We start from the raw sequence: 20,383 nt of genomic DNA on the forward strand, positions 1-20,383 counted from the left end.
TAATCCACCGATGCCACCATGTCTTCCAGCGCTTCTGTAAGTTCACATCAAAAACCTAATTACATACCCTCATTATATAACACATATAGACATAAATATGTATATATGTGGTATATGCACTAACAATCCCATTGATTGTGCCACTTTTGCAGTACAGAGGTTGTCCAAATAAAAGGCGAACTGGATTCTCCGACCGACCTTCCGGCGACGGTAGAGACCTGTTCGTTACCAGAGATTCGTACTTCCAGTCGGTTAGAGACGCAAATAGAGGTTTCCTCCCGGTGGAGAGAGAAAACTTCGAAAATCACAGGTCGTCTCCTTCAATTCTTTCACTTCTCCACAGCATTTTAATTAATTGTCGGCCTGATTTGCATCATTTACCGCCTTTCAATCAGAATCAACAGTTTCGTCCGCCATTGGGTCCACCACCACCGCCTTTCAGTCACAATCAAGCGTTCCGTCCTCCGCAACAGTTTCATCCACGACCCTCTCTCTCCCTAACCCACCTCCCGCCACCCTTCTCGCTTCATCCACCACCGCCGACCGTCTCTCTCTGTCTCTCTCACACACACACACACAAACACTTCACGTCCAATCCGAAAACCCTGATTTCGTTTGTACTGTGTGTGGTTTTGTGAATGGCGGTTTGGAGGTTGCTTGTATGATATGGTCGGGGGAAGGAATTATTGAGGAAGAATGAAAGAGGTTTTTTAGTTCAACGGAAAGGAACTCGATCACTTGCTAGTGGCGATAATTCTAAAAAAAAAATGTACGTATGATGGTCAAATGCTAAATTTATGCAATTAAAGTCAATGTTTCTTAAAACATGAAATTTATCTTGATTACCAAATTGCCCCTCAACTTTCTTGAAAAATAACCATATTACCTTTTTACCAACTTTACTAATTAACCAAAATCCGATCATCGGAGAAGTCACCCTGTTCGCCGGCGTCGACTTCATCCTCACGCGGCTCTCTGCCTCTCTCTGCCTCTCCTCCCTCTCTAACAGATTCTATAAAATAAAGTTTGAATATAAATCCAAATCCCATGACTTCTCAATCCAACGCTACAATCCAAACACATCAATACCATTATTAATTAAATTATTTTATTTTTAAACCACTTCCATATATGCAATGTCCTTTTCTATATTGATATCAGGCACTGTGATAACGAGGAATCACTTTAATGACGATGAGAGTACCAGCGATTCTTGCCGTTTTTAGGAGATTCACCGCCCGGAAAGCGTTGTTGCTCTGTCAAAGCAGAAAAAAGTAAAACAGAAAAAAGTATTCAATTGAACAAAATATGACCTGTACTCTAGTGCTGTTGGATGCATTTGATAGGCTTTGTTTGGATGCATTTACTCCCTGTACACAGCGGTGCAGTACTTGTTACATACAGAGACAAATAATATATATATATATATATATATATATATATATATATATAACCTGTTAAGCTTGAAAGAAGAGAAACAGAGCAGCTTTGACTGATAATGTATATTTTAATAAAAACTTAGTTGACAAGAATCGCTACTCTTTCACTTTAATGTATATTTGGATGAGCCATTCACGGCATAGTTGTTGCAACCGGTGATGGAGGAGGAGAAACAGACGACCAGGTTCAACAGTAGAAAGGGCAGCAGCCGGTGACGGAGGAGGAGAAACACACGACCCAGTTCAACGGTTTGAAGGGCAGTTTGGAAATAAAAATATTATGTACAGTAAATTTTCATGACCATGATTTTGACAATTAATTTCTAAATTCTTTTTTTTTTTTTTTTGTTTTAAAAAAAAAAAGGGTAAATTTAACCCCATAAATTTAGCAATTCACCTCCAAAAATTCATCTTTTTTGGAAGGGATATTGTTTTACACGGAGGTGGAAGTATAAAGAGAAATGAAAACAAAAAGAGAGAATCCAAGCAATCATACAAATAGTAAATTAGTTGCCATACAGTGGAAAAAGGGTATGATTGTAAATTTGTAATTTAGTTTTTTTTTATGTACATTTAGGATCAAATAAGTTTTTGACAGGGTGAAAGGGTCAAACACTGTGTGGGAGACGGTGTGAGTTTGACAAACGTCAGCCAATTTGTACTTTATTAATTATTTTTGTCCTTATGAGAAAATTTTGCGTAAATTGGTATTTAATTAATGCTTTGAAAATACTTGTAGATTAATTTCCTTATCTTTATTTAATTTAAATGTTTTACATCAAAAATAGAAATATTGGGCACTTGTGTTATTATTTGATAATGTTGTGCACAGTTGACATTAAAAATGCATGTGGATATACGGGACTTTTGGGTGATTTTCAAGTTAGTGGTGGAGGGAAATGGAAACAACAGAGGATGTGGCGGCGAAGGATAAGATTAGTTGTTAGTAGTGGGGATTTTTCATTTTTAGAGTTACAAGTGCTAGATATAAGTGGGATCCATGTGTTCTTTATATGCATAGAGGAAAAGAGACACGTTTGTTTTGTCCTTCATTTTCGTTTCACGCAACAGAAGAAAGCTGAAGAGGAGAGAGAAACTTTAGAGTAGGGGGAGAGAGAGAAAGGGGAAGGGAAAAAGGTAGACCACGAAATTTGAGGAAGAAAAGGAGAAGAGGAAAGAAGAATAGGGAAGAGGGCTGTGTTGGGAGCAGATCAGTCATCACCACCATCATCGCATCTTCATCTTTCATTTTAACATATTTGGTAAGAATTCTGTAATCTTGTTTCTTTGGAGAGGTTTTCTTCAATTTGTTCCTCAAGTTTCGTCTGTGTAATTAGGCACTACCTTAGTGGTGTTAGTATAATTAACCCTATATTATATGAAATAAAAAAAAAGGTCAGCTTTTTTTTTTTTTACCTACCCCGCTCTCTTTTTCCACATTTTATCCTTTACCAACAAAAAAAAATTACTCCTATTATAAGAAATGTTTTAGAAAGGGAAAAAGGAAGGAGTTATGAAGCCTCTTGGAATATCACTATGAAAGTTCATCATATAAAGTTGGATGGTTGGCTAGCCATTGATCTACTTAACAAGATTCCTTTATTTCTACTGGTCCTCTAGATCTTTCTATGAGAGAGTGATTTTTCAGAATTGCATTTAAAAGAATTGAAAAATATTGACCCGTACAGAAAGTGAAGTCAGAAAGGATAAGACTAGGGCTCTTTTTAGGATGCCCAATGAAAGAAGAGAGCTTCAAGGCTAAGAATTGACTCCCTAGTAAAGTTTGCAAGACCCTTTATTTTATATGATGTTATACACACTACATAATCTGTATAGAGAAGGAAGGTCACCACAATAAGCTGTGGAAATATGGCAAAATTAGAATCAACCTCTGATCTTCAATTTGTGGATGATTTCTACTTCTCTATTCTCTTTGATCATGAAAATGAAGAAAATCAGATTTTCCCAATATCAGATGCCAAGTATGCTGAAGAGCTGCAGTTCCAAGAGACTGTAATGGCATCTTTGATCACTGCCCAAATGTCCAACAATCCCGTGCCATTGATAACCCTAGAAAGTTCATCTTCCAACCCAGAAAAACCAATTGAGATTGCAGAAGAAGTTGGCGAATCTTCGCACAGCTTCTGCGAAATTTGTGTGGAAAAGAAAGAGAGCGATGACATGTTTAGGAACCAAACTTGTCACCACTCCTTCTGTTCTGACTGCATAAGCAAACATGTTGCTACCAAGATCCAAGAGAACACGAGAGTTGTTCTGTGCCCGGGTGTGGAGTGCCAAGGAGTGCTAGAATTTGATGATTGTAGGTCGATGATTCAGAAGGATGTGCTTGAAAGGTGGGATGAAGTGTTGTGCGAGTCTATGTTTTTGGCATCTGAAATATTTTACTGTCCTTTCAAGGACTGCTCTGCCATGATGCTTAATGACGGTGCTGGAGAAGTCATCAGGGAATCCGAGTGTCCGGTGTGCCGGAGACTATTCTGCGCGCAGTGTTATGTCCCGTGGCATCCGGGGATTGAGTGCGAGGAGTTTCAGATTTTGAATGAGGATGAAAGAGGGAGAGAAGATCTGATGGTGAGAGAGCTTGCTAGGGAGAAGAACTGGATGAAATGCCCACACTGCAATTATTATGTTGAGAAAACAGAGGGTTGTATACATATGACTTGCAGGTATGGCTTTATTTACCATTCTTTAAGAATTCACAATTCAATATCATTGTTGTTTGTTTCACAATGTTTACAGGTTGATTTTATTTAGGAGTGCAGCTTAGGCCGGCCAATCCTAACCCTAACTTAATTTTTGACATGTTTTGAGAAATCATTAACTTGAATTTAATTTAGGTTGAGCCTAGTTGAGGCGTTGAATGATCCAAACTCAACCCAAATTGACAACTCGATTTTATGTGTTTGTATTAGTACACTATAAGACATAACATTGTGCACTTATGTTTTGTTCATTTTTATTTTTTTATATTTCATGAATGAATTTTTTTTGGATTTTCTAGTTGTTGTTGTTGTGTGGAGGTTTGGTAATTAACCAAATTGAACCAGAACAATCCAAATTAAGATATGAATTGAAGTGTTTGGGCTTATGTTTAAGGGGGATTGGATTTGTATATTTATTTTCCTGCAAAGTAACTGGATTTGTTTGGGTTGAAGGTTTGATATTGTTTGATTTGTATCTATAGTTTTAAATAAGTTTATCCCGTGATGAGGCATACTTATAAACGGGTAAGGCTTTAATTGGGGAGTTTCTGGCCACAATTGTGTAGAATGCAATTTGAACCCAGCTTTTTGTCTCTTTTTAGTTGAGAAATTCATATACTGTAATAGATACTTAAATTGTCCAAATAAAAGTTTTGAACAAGGTTTGTATGTATCTGTGTGTTTGGCTGTTTATGGTTGCAGGTGTGGGTTTCAGTTTTGCTATGCATGTGGAGCAACTTGGACTCAAACTCACGGTGGTTGCCGACCGCGATTGGCAGTGTGAAGAAATGCGTGATATATGTTGGAAATCAGTGTTATCTATTTCGGGTCCAAGGCCTCTTTTGGCTAGCTCTGTTAGTCCATTTGTGTCCACAAAGTCTTGTCAATTTCAGTAAGCGAAATGCATGATCTCGGGCTAATTCAGGTCATTGTGGCATTATTGTGTATTAAATATTTTGAAATGCGGTATTGCTCTTATTTTAGCAGTCTACATTTATATGTGTTATTTCACTTGATTTTATATATATATATATATATATATTTTCACTTGATTAGTGTGTGTAATAATTTTTTTCAATGAGCATCAGTAAGTTGCCCATCTCGACGATCATTCAATCAATTAAAGACTCGCCAAAGTTGAAAATGGCCGGAAAATCACAACTTTTCTTAGCAGAAACAGGGTTGAGGACAGTGGCATAACAAAGAAGCATGCAAAAACAAGAGAGAGTAAAGGCAGGTTTGATCATCTTTAGACACTCCATGGTCTGGAAGAGAACAGAAAAAACAAGAATGATGTACAATGAAGCCAGATAGGGTTTGTTCTGTTTATATAGTGTGACAAAGGTAATTCTTTTCAGTTACGTCTATAAGAAATTTTATGTTTATCCAAAATATTCTAATATTTCAAAAACATAATAATCATATGACTATGTAACAAAATTCTTGACCAGAAAAACAAGACAAAACAACAGCAGAGATTGCAAAAATACAAAATGTGTTTGCGTTTTTCCACACGTGCTTGTAGAAATACGTAGGCAAAAGATTCAAGAGATTTTCAATGGTTATATTCAGGGCGGAGCCAGAATTTAATTTCAGAGATGGCACAGTGCACTTATTAAACTTTTTTTTTTTTAATAATTATGACAATATAATTTTTGTAAATTAAAAAGATAAATAAAAAAAAATAATTGTAAAATAATATACTGTAAAAAAAATTTAGTTAAAAATATAAGAATCAAAATATTAATTAATAATATTTTAATTAAAAATAATCACAAATGATATCGATAAAAAGAAATAATTTAAAAATAATAAAAAAAATAAATAATTATACATAAGTGAAAAAATAATTTTTTTGAAAAAGGAAACAAAAATTAAATAAGGAAAAAAATATTGTATATTTGAAGAAGGGATATATGTAAATTTTTTTTTTCAAAAGTAAATTAAAAGAATATGAAAATTTGAGAGGGGACACTATTTAAAATTATTACGTAAGGATATATATATTCCCCTGATAAGGCAATGGGCCCTTAAATGTAAGTTAGGGGATGGTGCATGCAGCTCCAATGGTTCTTAATCTCGCAAGTGATCTTTTTGAATCGATTTCATAATCTTTTGTCAGTAAAAAAAAAAAATCATGAAATTAAAACCTCAAATAATAAATACTCAGTAATATCCAAAGTTGAGGAAGTTATCCAATTTTTTCCAATTTATCACTTTTTAACCCTTCCCCTGCCCCTTTTCCAACTTTTTTTTTGGTTACCAACAAAAATTATATTATAAGAAATGTTTTAGAAATGCGAAAAGGAGTTAGAAAGCCTTTTGAGTATCACTCCTAAAGAAAATTTATCATATAAAGTTTTGGGCTACTAAAAGATAGAGTTAGCGTAGCCCAGGTAACCCCCCCCGGCCGCCCCGCGGAAGAGTCTGGACCCAAGCTGGCCCATTAGATTTTTTATATCATTAAACGCTAAGAAAAGTATGAAAGTGTCCATATATATATATATGCCCTATAATGTGTGTAATATATCACATAATGCTTCTCTAAAAAAAAAATTTTAAAAATTTTAAAAATTTATTCTTCTTTTTTTTTTTACTCTTCTTCTTCTTCATTTTTTTTTTTATTGTCTTCAAATAAATTTGCTTTCCCTTTCTCAATCAAACCTTAATTTTTTTTTAACATATTTTTTTGACCATATATACTTTAGGATAGTCTTCCAAGATTATATATATATATATAAATTTAACAAACACCATTTTCATGCAAGTAAGAGTGATTTTTACAAAAATTTATTATGACTTTTAAAAAACAATCAAATTGCATGGTACTATCTAGGGTGATTTCTTTGATCATAATCAAACTAACTGTGTGCAAAATTGATTGTCAGTTAATAGTATATGCTCCGTAGTAAATTATGGTGTTCAACATTTAACAAACACGAGCACCAACAATCCTTTCTATTAGATATTTTACTTGCGCCATCGTATTCTTTAGTTGATTTATTTTATTTATTTTTATTTTTTATCTTTATCAAATGGATAATGAATTAGCATTGGCCCGATAAGTCCAACCGATTAATATGAGTGAAGGGTTTAAAGGCTAAAATCATCATAATGTGTTCGCCATGTTACGATGATATCAGCCCTTACTCACATAAAATTATTTCAGCGTGTTTCAAGTTGAACTCTCTATCGTTAGTTCATTACTCTTTTCGAATACACTTCACCCTAATTTTGGATACATAGAAGAAAAAGAGAAAGAAAATAATATCATTAATTATGAGAGAAAATAAATAAAAATGATAATAATAATCTTTACTTATGTTTGGATAGATAAGAGAGAAAATAAATGATTTTTTTTTTTTTTTAACGTGAAAATAAATTAATTCAATTGATAGCATTATGAAAATACATAATAACAATCAATCTAAACTACTGTCATATCATTTTAATTAGAAAGACATACATTGAAGTAACAATTTTTACCTTTTAATTGTTAGGATTTTGAAATTATAAAATACTACTTGACCTACAATCATTTTTCTTCCATCTTTCGGTGAGGATAGGATATGACAAATAAGGAGGAATAAATAGTTATCTCTCCTTATCCCTCCCAATTCTTTTCTCACTCTCATTTTAAACATTTCAAACACAATCTACACTATCATGTTCTTTCCATTTCCCGCTATGCCTCCAAATTCCTTTCCGAGCCTAAAAGAAATCTTGGCATCTTAAGTACAAGATTATATATATATATAATCTTGGAAGAGTATCCTAAAGTATATATGGTCAAAAAAATATGTTAAAAAAAAATTAAGGTTTGATTGAGAAAGGGAAAGCAAATTTATTTGAAGACAATAAAAAAAAAAAAAAAAAAAAAAACGAAGAAGAAGAAGAAGAGTAAAAAAAAAACAGAAAGAATAATCAATCCTAAAGTATTTATATATATACTTTAGGATAGTCTTCCAAGATTATATATATATATATATATATATATATAAAAATTTAACAAACACCATTTTCATGCAAGTAAGAGTGATTTTTACAAAAAATTATTATGACTTTTAAAAACAATCAAATTGCATGGTACTATCTAGGGTGATTTCTTTGATCATAATCAAACTAACTGTGTGCAAAATTGATTGTCAGTTAATAGTATATACTAGTAAATTATGGTGTTCAATATTTAACAAACACGAGCACCAACAATCCTTCTATTAGATATTTTACTTGCGCTATCGTATTGTTTAGTTGATTTATTTTATTTTTTATCTTTATCAAATGGATAATGAATTACCATTGGCCCAATAAGTCCAACCGATTTATGTGAGTGATGGGTCTAAAGGCTAATATCATCATAATGTGTTCATGAGGTAATGACGATATCAGTCCTTACTCACATAAAATTATTAAAATGTGTTTCAAATAAGTTGAACTCTCTATCATTAGTTCATTACTCTTTTTGAATACACTTCACGATAATTTTGGATACATAAAAGAAAAAGAGAAAGAAAATAATATCATTAATTATGAGAGAAAATAAATAAAATGATAACAATAATCTTTACTTATGTTCGGATAAATAAGAAGGAAAATAAATGAATTTTTTTTTAACGTAAAAATAAATGAATTCAATTGATAGTATTATTGTTTGGATAATACAGAAAAGAGAAAAGAAAATACATAATAACAATCAATCTAAATTACTATCATATCCTTTTAATCAGAAATACATATATAGTAACAATTTTTACCTTTTAATTATTAGAGTTTTGAAATTATAAAATACTACTTGATATACAATTATTTTTCTTTCATCTTCATGTGAGGATAGGATACGACAAAAATATATAGTTATCTCTCCTTATTAGGGATGGCAACGGGGCAGGTTTGGAGCGGGTTTCCCTAAATCCCGCCCCGCCCCTTTTAATTTTTGTCAAGTTCATATCCAACTCCGCCCCGTTAGGAAATACTCTGCCCCCGTGCCCGCCCCACTAACAAAATTTTTTCTCCCACTTTTTGGAACTTAAACTCCTGCTATTTAAATGTGCAAAGCCTAGGAATGACACAACATAAATAAAATTATGTATCCTAATAAAAAAAAAAAAAAATAACATGCACATAACATAATTCAGAGAATATAATAAACAAAAATAAAAGTTTAATACAACCAAATCACAAAAAGTTCTAAGCTCCAACTTCCACCATAACCAAAACAAAAGTAAATTTAATACCAAATTTACATCCCAAATTAGGATTGTAAGAGATGGGTAGTTGGGTAAGCCGCTAAAATAACATATATATATATATATATATATATATATATATATATATATATATATATATATTAAATATAGTTATATGCAGGGCGGGGCGGGGCGGGGCGGGGCCCCTAGGATATGTATATTGAACCCTTACCCGCCCCGTGACCCTCGACGGGTACAAAATTTGTATCCATGTCCGCCCCAATGGTATAACAAGTGTTCCCATATCCGTTATTAAAGGGGCGGAACGGGACGGGGCCCCGGCGGGGCGGTAAAAATTGACATCCCTACTCCTTATCCCTCTCAATTCTTTTCTCATTCTCATTTTAAACCTTTCAAACATTTCAAACACGATCTACATTATCATTTTCTTTCTATTTCCTCGCTATGCCTCCAAATTCCTTTCCGAGCCTAAAAGAAATCTTGGCATCTTAAGTACACGATTGCTTAATGTTTTGTTTTTTAGGAAGGTATAAGATTGCTTAATTGCTACTACTATGTTTCCAGATCTTTGGGTGACATGGTTGGTGATCGGGATTCGGGACATTTGTATTTAGAATTGCAAGGTATATTGACCAGTAAAAAGTGAAGTCAAAAGGCTGAAGACTACAAGACTCTTTAGGACTTCCAATCAAGGGAGAGACCTTCCAAGCTACGCCTTGTAAAGGGTAAAGTCGCAAATCCCTTCATTTTACATGATCATATACAGACTACATCATTTGTACAGAGAAATGTGATGTTGTAGTCGGAATTATATTTCGACTCCATCGCAGCAACTCGAAAAATGAATTTTATTTGAATATCTAACCTAATGTTTTTTGTGCCATGGGCTTGAAAAATGAATTTTAGGGTTTGAGATGGTCTATTAAACGGCGAGAGAGAAAGGGGGTTTAGGGTGTGGTGTTTATTCTTGATTTTGTTCTAGGTTGTGGTAACGAGAAGGAAGATCATCGCCATAATATGGCAGAAGAATCAACCTCTAATGTTGAAGTTGAGGATTACTTCTCCTACCTCTCAACTCTCTTTGATGATCTTCACCACAATATAGGAATAGAATCAACCTCTAATGTTGAGGATGACTTTTGCATCTCAACTCTCTTTGATGAAGACAAAGAGGTTGGCGAATCTTCGCACAGCTTCTGCGAAATTTGCTTGGAACAGAAAGAAAGTGATGACATGTTTAGGAACCGAACTTGTCAGCACTCCTTCTGTTCCGACTGTACAAGCAAACATATTGCTGCAAAGATTGAAGAGAATAACAGATTTGTTATGTGTCCGGGTTTGTACTGCCAAGCAGTGCTAGAGCTCAATGATTGTATGGCGATAATTGGGAGGGAAGTGGCTGAAAGGTGGAATGAAATGCTGTGTGAGTCTATGATTTTGGCAGAAGAAAGATTTTATTGTCCTTTTAGGGACTGCTCTGCCCTGTTGGTAAATGACGGTTTTGGAGAGGCGATCAGGGAGTCGGAGTGTCCGGTGTGCCGGAGACTGTTCTGCGCGCAGTGCTATATCCCGTGGCATCCGGGGGTAGAGTGCGAGGAGTATCAGAGATTGAATGAGGATGAAAGAGGGAGAGAAGATCTGATGGTGAGAGAGCTTGCTAGGGAGAAGAAGTGGATGAAATGTCCACACTGCAATTATTATGTTGAAAAAACAGATGGTTGTTTACACATGACTTGCAGGTATAACTATTTACCGTTCTCACAATTCAATATTATTGTTGTTATTGTTTTACAATGTTTACAGGTTGAATTTATGTATACTTGTTGTCTCTTCTGTTTGAGAAATTCATACAAAAGATACTTGTATTGTCGGAATAAAAGTTGTGAAGAATGTGCGTACCTAACTAAGTGTATGGTTTCAGATGTGGATTTCAGTTTTGCTATGCATGTGGAGCAAATTGGACTCAAAATCATGGTGGTTGTCAGGCTGCATGATTAGCAGATTCAAGAAATGTGAGACAGAGGGTCAATGCTATCTACCCGGGGGCATTAGGCATCTTTTTAGGTCTGTCGGGATGATCCTCTATTCAAATGGTGGGATGCATGCTCAATATTTGTGCGGGACTAGATCTAGAAACAGTTTCGTGAGATGATGCTCTTGCTGTGTAGCATTGTCGGCACATGCAAAATGGCTCCTACTTCATTCAATCCTTGTTCCTGTTTCTGTTTGTGTTTCAAAGGTTGTATGCAAATGCCTCTTTTGTTTTGTAGCCCGTGTTGTATGTTTGCTCGGGTAAAAATAAAAAAATTATAACTCTTTTTCGGGAATGAATATTGGGTGGCATTATTTTATTCGAAGCTCATTGAGATAAGCTCAATGACGGCACACCTAGTATCTTCTCTTATTTTGGGAGATGTAAAGCAAATACTAAAACTCAACAATGGGATCATGTTTTGAATTGGATTCTAAAAAAAAATATTGGATCCGAGAGAATGCAACCATGTTGCTGACTGCTGATGGTGTTGGTACGGGCCCATCAGCAAATTAGTCCAAGAATTTTTACCAAATTAGTAAAAATTTGGTAAATTCCATTCTCATTTCATTCCCATTCCATTTTCATTTCTACCTTATTTCATTCTCCCGTACCAAATTAGTCCAACAATTTTTACCCGAGTTCAGTTGTAGTCACGCCTCTTATTAAACGACCCCAAAATGGCAAAAAATGCGTTCCTAATCGGTAAATCGCACCGATTATTCGTCTTGGGCTGGTTCTTCTTTTGAGGGTTGGGCTACAAAATAAGAAAGGCCCAACACACTTTCGGCCCAAACTCTTACACATAAAAGATTGAGATGATCCGTGTCTTTTCCTTTACTTAATAAATTCTGATTTCATCCATCAACTTCGTTGAGATGCTAACTAGGAAGTTTTACCCAACATATGCCCGACTCTGAATTGATGACAACTGCACAAGAGACTCTGGAAATGCAACAAGAAAGGGATTTTTGACTTTGAAAGCAAAAAAAAGAAGACATCGGGTTTGGCCATACAGCTTCTCTTTGCGAAAGTCCAGAGTCTCCACCATTCGACCTCGCAAAAACCTTCAACAGCTCCTTGCCTCCTCATCACATCTTTCTGAAGTCTAAACAAGGTGTGTTATTGTGTTTGAAGTTTTGAACTTCGAAACTTTTCTCTTTTTTTTTTTTTTTTTTTTTTTGGGCAGCACTCTAGGTGTTTGATAGAACTCCGCAATCATATTGAGCACTCTATCTTGAACTTGACTATGGGGTTGGGATGTTAGAATGTTACTTCCAGTGTATTGTAAACGAACACTGAGATAATTTCAGAAAAAAAAAATAGAGATCAGTGGAGTCTTCATGGGTCTTAGGGTCTATGATGTGTTTTCATCTCTTTCTTATTTACTTTTGTGTCTTTAGTCTAATTCTAAAGTAACTGACCTCATCCAAATTGGATTCTGTTCATGTTGGAGCTTCTAATTATCTTAATACTTATCTTTCTAGTTAAAGTTTTGGTGCGGTGGACCAGTAGTGTGGATAAATCAATTGAGGTTTGGGACCCTCTTTGTCACACCCCAAATTTTAATCCAAGAACTACTTGTTCTGCAAATAAAATTTGAAATATAACTTCCACCCATTCTCAACATACATCCACCATAAACAATGAATCTCATCATAAAATTTATTAACATGAGAGTCTGACAAATTTATACAAATAATGAATAGAGGTGAAATTCCCTCTTAACATGATAAAAATCCAATAACCACTCAGTCAACTAAACAAGGTCTCACAAATCACCAACTTTATTACAATGATCATAATAAAGGAAAACCGAGTAAAAATACATAAATATGCAATGAGCTAAAATCCGTCCCCATCCTGTGTCTCCATCACGTTCCTACTCTACGAGCACTTGAAATGTGATAATGGGGTGAACTCACAAGCTTAGCAAGAAATGCTAAACACAATCATCGTTCAGCAAGCTAACCTTACCTTATATTTTCATATATATACGTAACTCAACAATTGCATTAATTAAATATGCATAACCAAGTTAATTATAAACTTCATAAATAATCATCATTTACTTTTAATAAATCCACATATCCCATATGAGCCCCGGGCTCCCATCCAATAAAGTGGTGTGAATCGCATAATCCCTGACTACCGAAAACACACGTGTGGCTGGATTGTATGTCTACTCCCCAGATGATCCCTGATCACGTCCATACAATAAGGGCTCATTAAACCCATGACCATAATGAAAGGGTAGTGTACTCCCAAATAGGCAGGTCCCTGACCATAACCAAAAGTCATCATAGGGTCAGTCCCTGACTACCCCTCAGACTAATCCAAACTCATCCATTAAATAACAGTTATGGTGAATTATGAAATGAATTAATAATTAATAATTTAAAATATTAATTAATGTATCAAACTATGCCTTTAATTAACCAATTATGAGAATCACAAATAAGCTTATATGGAATTTCCCACTTAACTATCACCTGGTCGAGTAGCTTAAATTATCATCAACCATAGCCGTCCTTAAACATAACCTACTGATCTAGTCATGCAATTTCATTTATATTTATGTATATATATATAAAATGATTAATCATGTGGTTTAATGGTCACAATCCAGAACACCTTACTCACTTTTTCCAACAAACATATCTAACAAATTAACATCATACTAACATACAAACTCTATTGTTTAATGATACCCTGATATAACCCATCACTTATAATTATGTTTAACTAATTAATTGTCATTCTTTTTTTTTTTCTTTTTTTTTATAACAACAGTGAATAAAAGATACTCAACAATTCTATTACAACAATAACTCTAAATTAATAAGAATTAACAGATGTATAATTATATATATCAACTCTCAAAACAACTCTATAGAATCTATTTTAATTACTCAAACCGTTAATGTGAAAATTAAAGTATACGCGTTTATGGCCATTTATATCCAAATCTTGATTCTACAACTAAAGGTGAAAGAAAGTGATTCCTTAAAATGTATCCCTTCACAGTACCCATCATTGTAACCGAGTATAATAAAATGGGTACCTTCCTATTCACTTTAATGAACAATTTATTATAACAGTGGAAACAATTTAGGTTTCATGTCTTAATAGGGAACATAGTACGTATCACATTAGAACTTTAAGGTAACTAAAATATACTAATTAATTAAATACAACAGATCACGTTATACCAGTTCATGCAAATCTAATCTTAAAATTATCTTAGATTAATTTAACACATTTAGCCTAACATAGAATTTTTTTAACTATTTTAATATAATTCCACATCAAGTTACAATTATATATAAAAATATAAAGCAAGATTAACTTGCCTGGAAAAGCTAATCCCTTCTACTATACGAATCTCCGATCACCGACTCTCTTCCCAGAAACTGCAGGCAGGTACGCGACGTCAGATCTCATTCACTCTATATAACCCTATTATCTTTATCTCTCTTTCGATTTATAAAATATCGTAATATGATATACAGTGCAAGATAAACTTATAAAGAGTAATAATAACTGGTAGGTGAGATAATTTAGGATCCTTTTTTAAAAAATTTCAATTTTTTTTTAAAAAGGTAACCTATTATCTCTAATATTCCTTAAAAATATTCCTAATAAAAAAAATACGGGTATTACACTCTTAGACCTCATAAAGGGAAAGGTTTGCCATGCCTTCCAACTCTTATGCTTGAGATGCGAGATGTTGCCTACGTCAAGGAGCTCTGTTAGCTCGGTCTCTAGGTCTTTCCTAACATTCATGAACTGCTTGCTTGCTTTGTTGGTGGCCCCACCTTAGTCATGGCCAACATCTGTAGCTATGTGGACTTGGGCTACTGATTCCATCTCCCATTGTTCCTCAGTAGCTCAGAAGTAGAGCGGTCAGCTGTTAACTGACTGGTCGTAGGTTCGAATCCTACTTGGGGAGATTTGATTCATTCTGAATTAAAGAGTTCAGAATGAAAGGGCGCTTTTTGACCATTAAGAGTAGGTAACCCGTACCCTGTCTTTGTTTCTATTACATTCTATCTTATTTTGTTTGGAATTATTTTTTGATTCTGAAATCTGTTCTATATTATATTTTGACTTTGGAAGAACACTTTTATACAATTTATTTTGTGTTTTGGCCTTATTCTTGCTATATTTTACTCACATTATTGCTGAAGAAGTTAGTTTGAATTGTTTTTTTTTACAAGTTGGCAGAATCTTACGATTCACGATTCTACAATTCCGATTCTACGAAGCCCAAAACGATTCTCATTGGGTCAAATAATGCTAATCCCTCTTTTTGTTAGAATCCCGATTCTAACAACCTTGGATGGAGTTAATGTTTCCCTAAAATTATTTTTTTTCTAAAAATTTATTCAATTCATTCTTTCTTTTCTTCTTACTCTTCTTCTTTTTCATATATATATATTTTTATTCTCTTCAAATAAATTTGCTTTCCCTTTTTCAATCAAATCCTATTTTTTTTAACATATATTTTTTTGACCATATATACTTCAATATAGTCTTCCAAGATTAATTATATATAGGTAAAATATATTAACAAACTTCATTTTCATGTAAGTAAGAGTGATTTTTACAAATTTGCTATGATTTTTTTAAAAAAGAAACAAATTATATGATACTATCTAGACTGATTTCTGTGATCATAATCAAACTAACATGCGCAAAGTTGATTGTGGTGATATATTCTACTTACACTACCATAAATTTTTTTAGTTGATTTATTTTTTTTATTTTTATTTTTTATCTTTAACCCTGAAATGAAATCTTGGCATCTACTTAATAATATTGCTTAATTACTACTACTAGGTTTCTAGATCTTTTGGTGAAATGGTGATCGGGATTCGGGACAATTGTATTTAGAATTGAAAGGTATATTGACCGGTAAAAAAGTGAAGTCAAAAAGCTGATGAAGACTACAAGACTCTTTAGGACTTCCAATGAAGGGAGAGACCTTCCAAGTTAAGTATTGCAAAGTGTAAAATCACAAATCCCTTCATTTGTAGTCGGAATTTTATTTTGTCTCCGTCGCAACAACTCGAAAAATGGATTTTATGTGAATTTCTTCCCTAATTTTTTTTGACATGTTCTTCTGTCATAATATAGCAAAAGAATCAACCTCTAAAGTTGAACTTGAGGATGACTTCTACATCTCAACTCTTTTTTATGATCGTCACCACAATATGGCAAAAGAATCAACCTCTAATGTTGAACTTGAGGATGACTTCTACATCTCAACTCTCTTTGATGATCGTCACCACAATATGGAAAAAGAATCAACTAATGTTGAACTTGAGGATGAATTCTACATCTCAAATCTCTTTGATGATCGTCACCACAATATGGCAAAAGAATTAAACTCTAATGTTGGACTTGATGATGACTTCTACATCTCAACTCCTTTTGATGATCGTCACCACATTATGGCAATAGAATCAAACCTCTAATGTTGAACTTGATGATGACTTCTACATCTCAACTCTCTTTGATGATCGTCACCACATTATGGCAAAAGAATCAAGCTCTAATGTTGTTGAACTTGAAGATGACTTCTACATCTCAACTCTCTTTGATGATCGTCACCACAATATGGCAATAGAATCAACCTCTAATGTTGAACTTGAGTATGACTTCTATATCTCAACTCTCTTTGATGATCGTCACCGCAATATGGCAAACTCTAGTGTTGGACTTGAGGATGATTTCTACATCTCAATTCTCTTTGATGATTGTCACCACAATATGGCAAAAGAATCAACTAATGTTGAACTTGAGGATGACTTCTACATATCAACTCTCTTTGATGATCGTCACCGCAATATTGCAAAAGAATCAACCTCTAATGTTGAACTTGAGGATGACTTCTACATTTCAACTCTCTTTGATGATCGTCGCCACAATATGGCAATAGAATCAACCTCTAATGTTGAACTTGAGGATGACTTCTACATCTCAACTCTCTTTGATGATCGTCACCACAATATGGCAAACTCTAATGTTGACTTGAGGATGATTTCTACATCTCAATTCTCTTGTATGATTGTCAACACAATATGGCCAAAGAATCAACTAATGTTGAACTTCAGGATGACTTCTACATCTCAACTCTCTTTGATGATCGTCGCCACAATATGGCAAAAGAATCAAGCTCTAATGTTGAACTTGAGGATGACTTCTACATCTCAACTCTCTTTGATGATCGTCACCACAATATGGCAATAGAATCAACCTCTAATGTTGAACTTGAGGATGACTTCTACATCTCAACTCTCTTTGATGATCGTCACCACAATATGGTAAACTCTAATGTTGAACCTGAGGTTGATTTCTACATCTCAATTCTCTTTGATGATTATCTCCGCAATATGGAAAAAGAATCAACTAATGTTGAACTTGAGGATGACTTCTACATCTCAACTCTCTTTGATGATCGTCACCCCAGTATGGCAAAAGAATCAACCTCTAATGCTGAACTTGAGGAAGATTTCTACATCTCAATTCTCTTTGATGATCGTCACCACAATATGGCAGAAGAGTCAACTAATGTTGAACTTGATCATGAGGATGACTTCTACGTCTTAACTCTCTTTGATGAAAACGAAGAGAGTCAGATTTTCCCAATGGAGATTGCAGAAGAGGTTGGCGAATCATCGCACAGCTTCTGCGAAATTTGTGTGGAACGGAAAGAAACTGATGACATGTTTAGGAACCAAACTTGTCACCACTCCTTCTGTTCTAACTGTATAAGCAAACATATTGCTGCAAAGATTCAAGAGAATAACAGAGTTGTTATGTGTCCGGGTTTGGACTGCAAAGGAGTGCTAGAGCTCAATGATTGTATGCAGATAATTGGGAAGAAGTGCTAGAGCTCAATGATTGTATGAAGAACTGGATGAAATGTCCACACTGCAAATATTATGTTGAAAAAACAGAGGGTTGTTTACACATGACTTGCAGGTATAACTATTTACCATTCTTTTAAAAGTTCAGAATTCAATATTATTGTTGTTATATCCTAATCCAACTCAATTTTGACATGTTAGAAAAGAGTTTTTGGTCCCAGATTGAAAATTCATTAACTTATATTAATTTAGGTAGAGCCGGGTTGAGGTGTTGGATAATTTGAACTCAACCCAAATTGACAACTCGAGTACACTAGATAACACATTACATTGTGCACATATGTTTTTGTCATTTTATTGTTTATATTTTATGAATGATATATATATATATATAAATTTTGTTGGAGATTTGGTAAATAAACAAACTGAACCCGAACCTACTTGAGCTCAGATTAAATCCAAATTCCAGCCTGATTTTAAGCTGAGTAAAACCTAAGTTCAATTTAGGATAGGAGTTGAAGACTTGGCTCATGTTTAATTTCGGTTCTAGTTAAGCTCAGATTATATAATTCAATTTGAAGTCGGGTTTGGATTGTGTTTGGGTTGTAGGTTTCATATTGTATCCATCTTTTCTAGCCAAATTATAAATACTTCAAGCATACTTATAAATGGGGAAGGCTTTAGTTGGGCAGCAATCGAATCCAGCTTGTTGTATCTTCTAGTTGAGAAATTCATATGATAGATACTTAGATGGACAATGTTATTGAGATCTAGTTTTGGCCTTATCCAATTCATTCGATTTTGTCAAATCTAATTTGAAAATCATTATCCCACTTATACTGTCCAATTAAAGTTTTGAACAAGGTATATATTTAAGTGCATGGCTGTTTTTTGTTGCAGGTGTGCATTTCAGTTTTGCTATGCATGTGGAGCAACTTGGAGTCAAATTCATGGTGGTTGTCAGGCACCATGATTAGCAGACTCAAGAAATGTGAGACAGAGGGATGATGTTTAATCAATGCCATCTACCTGGGGTCTTAGGCCTCTTTTAGCCATTGATCTTACTGTGACGGAAATATTGAATTCACAATTGAAAGGTATTGATCCGTACAGAAGTGAAGTCAAAAGCTGAAGACTACAGGACTCTTTAGGACTTCCAATGAAGAAGAGTCCTTCGAAGCTAAGTCTTGTGAAGTGTAAAATCAAAAGTCCCTTCATTCTTATATGATGATATACAAACTGCAAAATTTGTATCGAGAAGTGTGATGGTGGGTGGGATTCACCCGTTTTCTGTTTTCTCTTGTATGTTGTGGACTCGAATTTAGAAATCTCTAATAACACCGTATATAAGAGTATTTAAGTTGGGTTCAGAGTGCCACAAGAAATAACATTGAAAGCTGCATATGCCTGTTGAATTGATTGTTGAAGTCTTCATAACCCTTTTGAATTGTCAAAGGCTGAATGAGTGGCTTGACACAATTTTTTGGATAGTTTCAAGGAATTCCTTTTTTCTCGACAAGATTTTAGTCTGATTGGAAACGGCTTAACTTGCAATACTCAACAGCGTGGCTATTGATTTTGGGTTTAGGTTTGGCGCCATAGAAATAATAAGAAAAGAAAGGAAATGAAATTTTTTTGAACAATTTTGCTGCTTTTGGCTCGATGAAAAATAATAGTAGAAAGTGAAAGTTAAAAAAAAAAAAAAAAAAAAAAAATGAAATGAAAAAAAGGAAAATAATTTTTTCATTGTGTTTAGGTTGTCTTCAAAATTTTGCCAAAAAAAGTCAATGAAAAATTATCATTTTGTGGTTTGAATAGCATGAAACTTGCCATATGAAAAAAGGCATTACTGTAAGTTCATAAAAGTTTCTTAAGAAGTCAAAATTTCTAGTGTTTTCTTGGAGGGAAAACTTAAAAAATGTTCAAAAAAATTTCATTTCTTTTCTTGTTATTTCGGTCTAATCAAACAAAATTTTTGAGGATAAATTACTTTCTATAACCACTCAATTTTTACACCAATTGCGAAAGTTTTATGAACTTAAAATAATTTTATTTCTATTAAAATCATAAAATGGTAATTTCTCATATTATTCATGAAATTTTTTCT

At 33.9% G+C, this 20,383-nt stretch overlaps 3 protein-coding genes across 3 annotated transcripts; all 3 read left to right on the plus strand.

The window, feature by feature from the left end:
* The first annotated feature begins 2,476 nt into the window (after positions 1-2,476).
* LOC132282578 (E3 ubiquitin-protein ligase RSL1-like) lies at positions 2,477-5,153 on the plus strand. The gene is made up of 2 exons (XM_059784305.1): positions 2,477-4,126; positions 4,865-5,153. Exons 1-2 carry the CDS (start codon positions 3,309-3,311, stop codon positions 4,944-4,946), a joined length of 900 nt encoding a protein of 299 aa, XP_059640288.1. The 5' UTR covers positions 2,477-3,308; the 3' UTR covers positions 4,947-5,153.
* Positions 5,154-9,881: 4,728 nt separating this feature from the next.
* Positions 9,882-11,696, plus strand: LOC132286169 (E3 ubiquitin-protein ligase RSL1-like). The gene is made up of 2 exons (XM_059788441.1): positions 9,882-11,108; positions 11,291-11,696. The coding sequence occupies exons 1-2, from the start codon at positions 10,387-10,389 to the stop codon at positions 11,361-11,363; spliced, it is 795 nt and encodes a 264-aa protein (XP_059644424.1). The 5' UTR covers positions 9,882-10,386; the 3' UTR covers positions 11,364-11,696.
* Positions 11,697-12,526: 830 nt separating this feature from the next.
* On the plus strand, positions 12,527-20,168 carry LOC132286068 (probable E3 ubiquitin-protein ligase ARI2). Its single transcript, XM_059788321.1, has 2 exons — positions 12,527-18,391; positions 19,177-20,168. Exon 1 carries the CDS (start codon positions 17,488-17,490, stop codon positions 18,298-18,300), a length of 813 nt encoding a protein of 270 aa, XP_059644304.1. The 5' UTR covers positions 12,527-17,487; the 3' UTR covers positions 18,301-18,391; positions 19,177-20,168.
* Positions 20,169-20,383: the final 215 nt, after the last annotated feature.

This window comes from Cornus florida, unplaced genomic scaffold (genome assembly GCF_030987335.1).
Source record: "Cornus florida cultivar Cherokee Brave unplaced genomic scaffold, ASM3098733v1 CherokeeBrave_3.0.0_Hap2_Chr11, whole genome shotgun sequence".
Lineage (NCBI taxonomy): Eukaryota > Viridiplantae > Streptophyta > Magnoliopsida > Cornales > Cornaceae > Cornus > Cornus florida.

Coding starts and splice junctions, on each gene's coding strand:
- LOC132282578 (XM_059784305.1), top strand. CDS start 3,309: ATGGCAAAATTAGAATCAACCTCTGATCTTCAATTTGTGGATGATTTC. Junction 4,127..4,864: donor TGTATACATATGACTTGCAG/GTATGGCTTTAT, acceptor TTATGGTTGCAG/GTGTGGGTTTCAGTTTTGCT.
- LOC132286169 (XM_059788441.1), top strand. CDS start 10,387: ATGGCAGAAGAATCAACCTCTAATGTTGAAGTTGAGGATTACTTCTCC. Junction 11,109..11,290: donor TGTTTACACATGACTTGCAG/GTATAACTATTT, acceptor GTATGGTTTCAG/ATGTGGATTTCAGTTTTGCT.
- LOC132286068 (XM_059788321.1), top strand. CDS start 17,488: ATGGCCAAAGAATCAACTAATGTTGAACTTCAGGATGACTTCTACATC.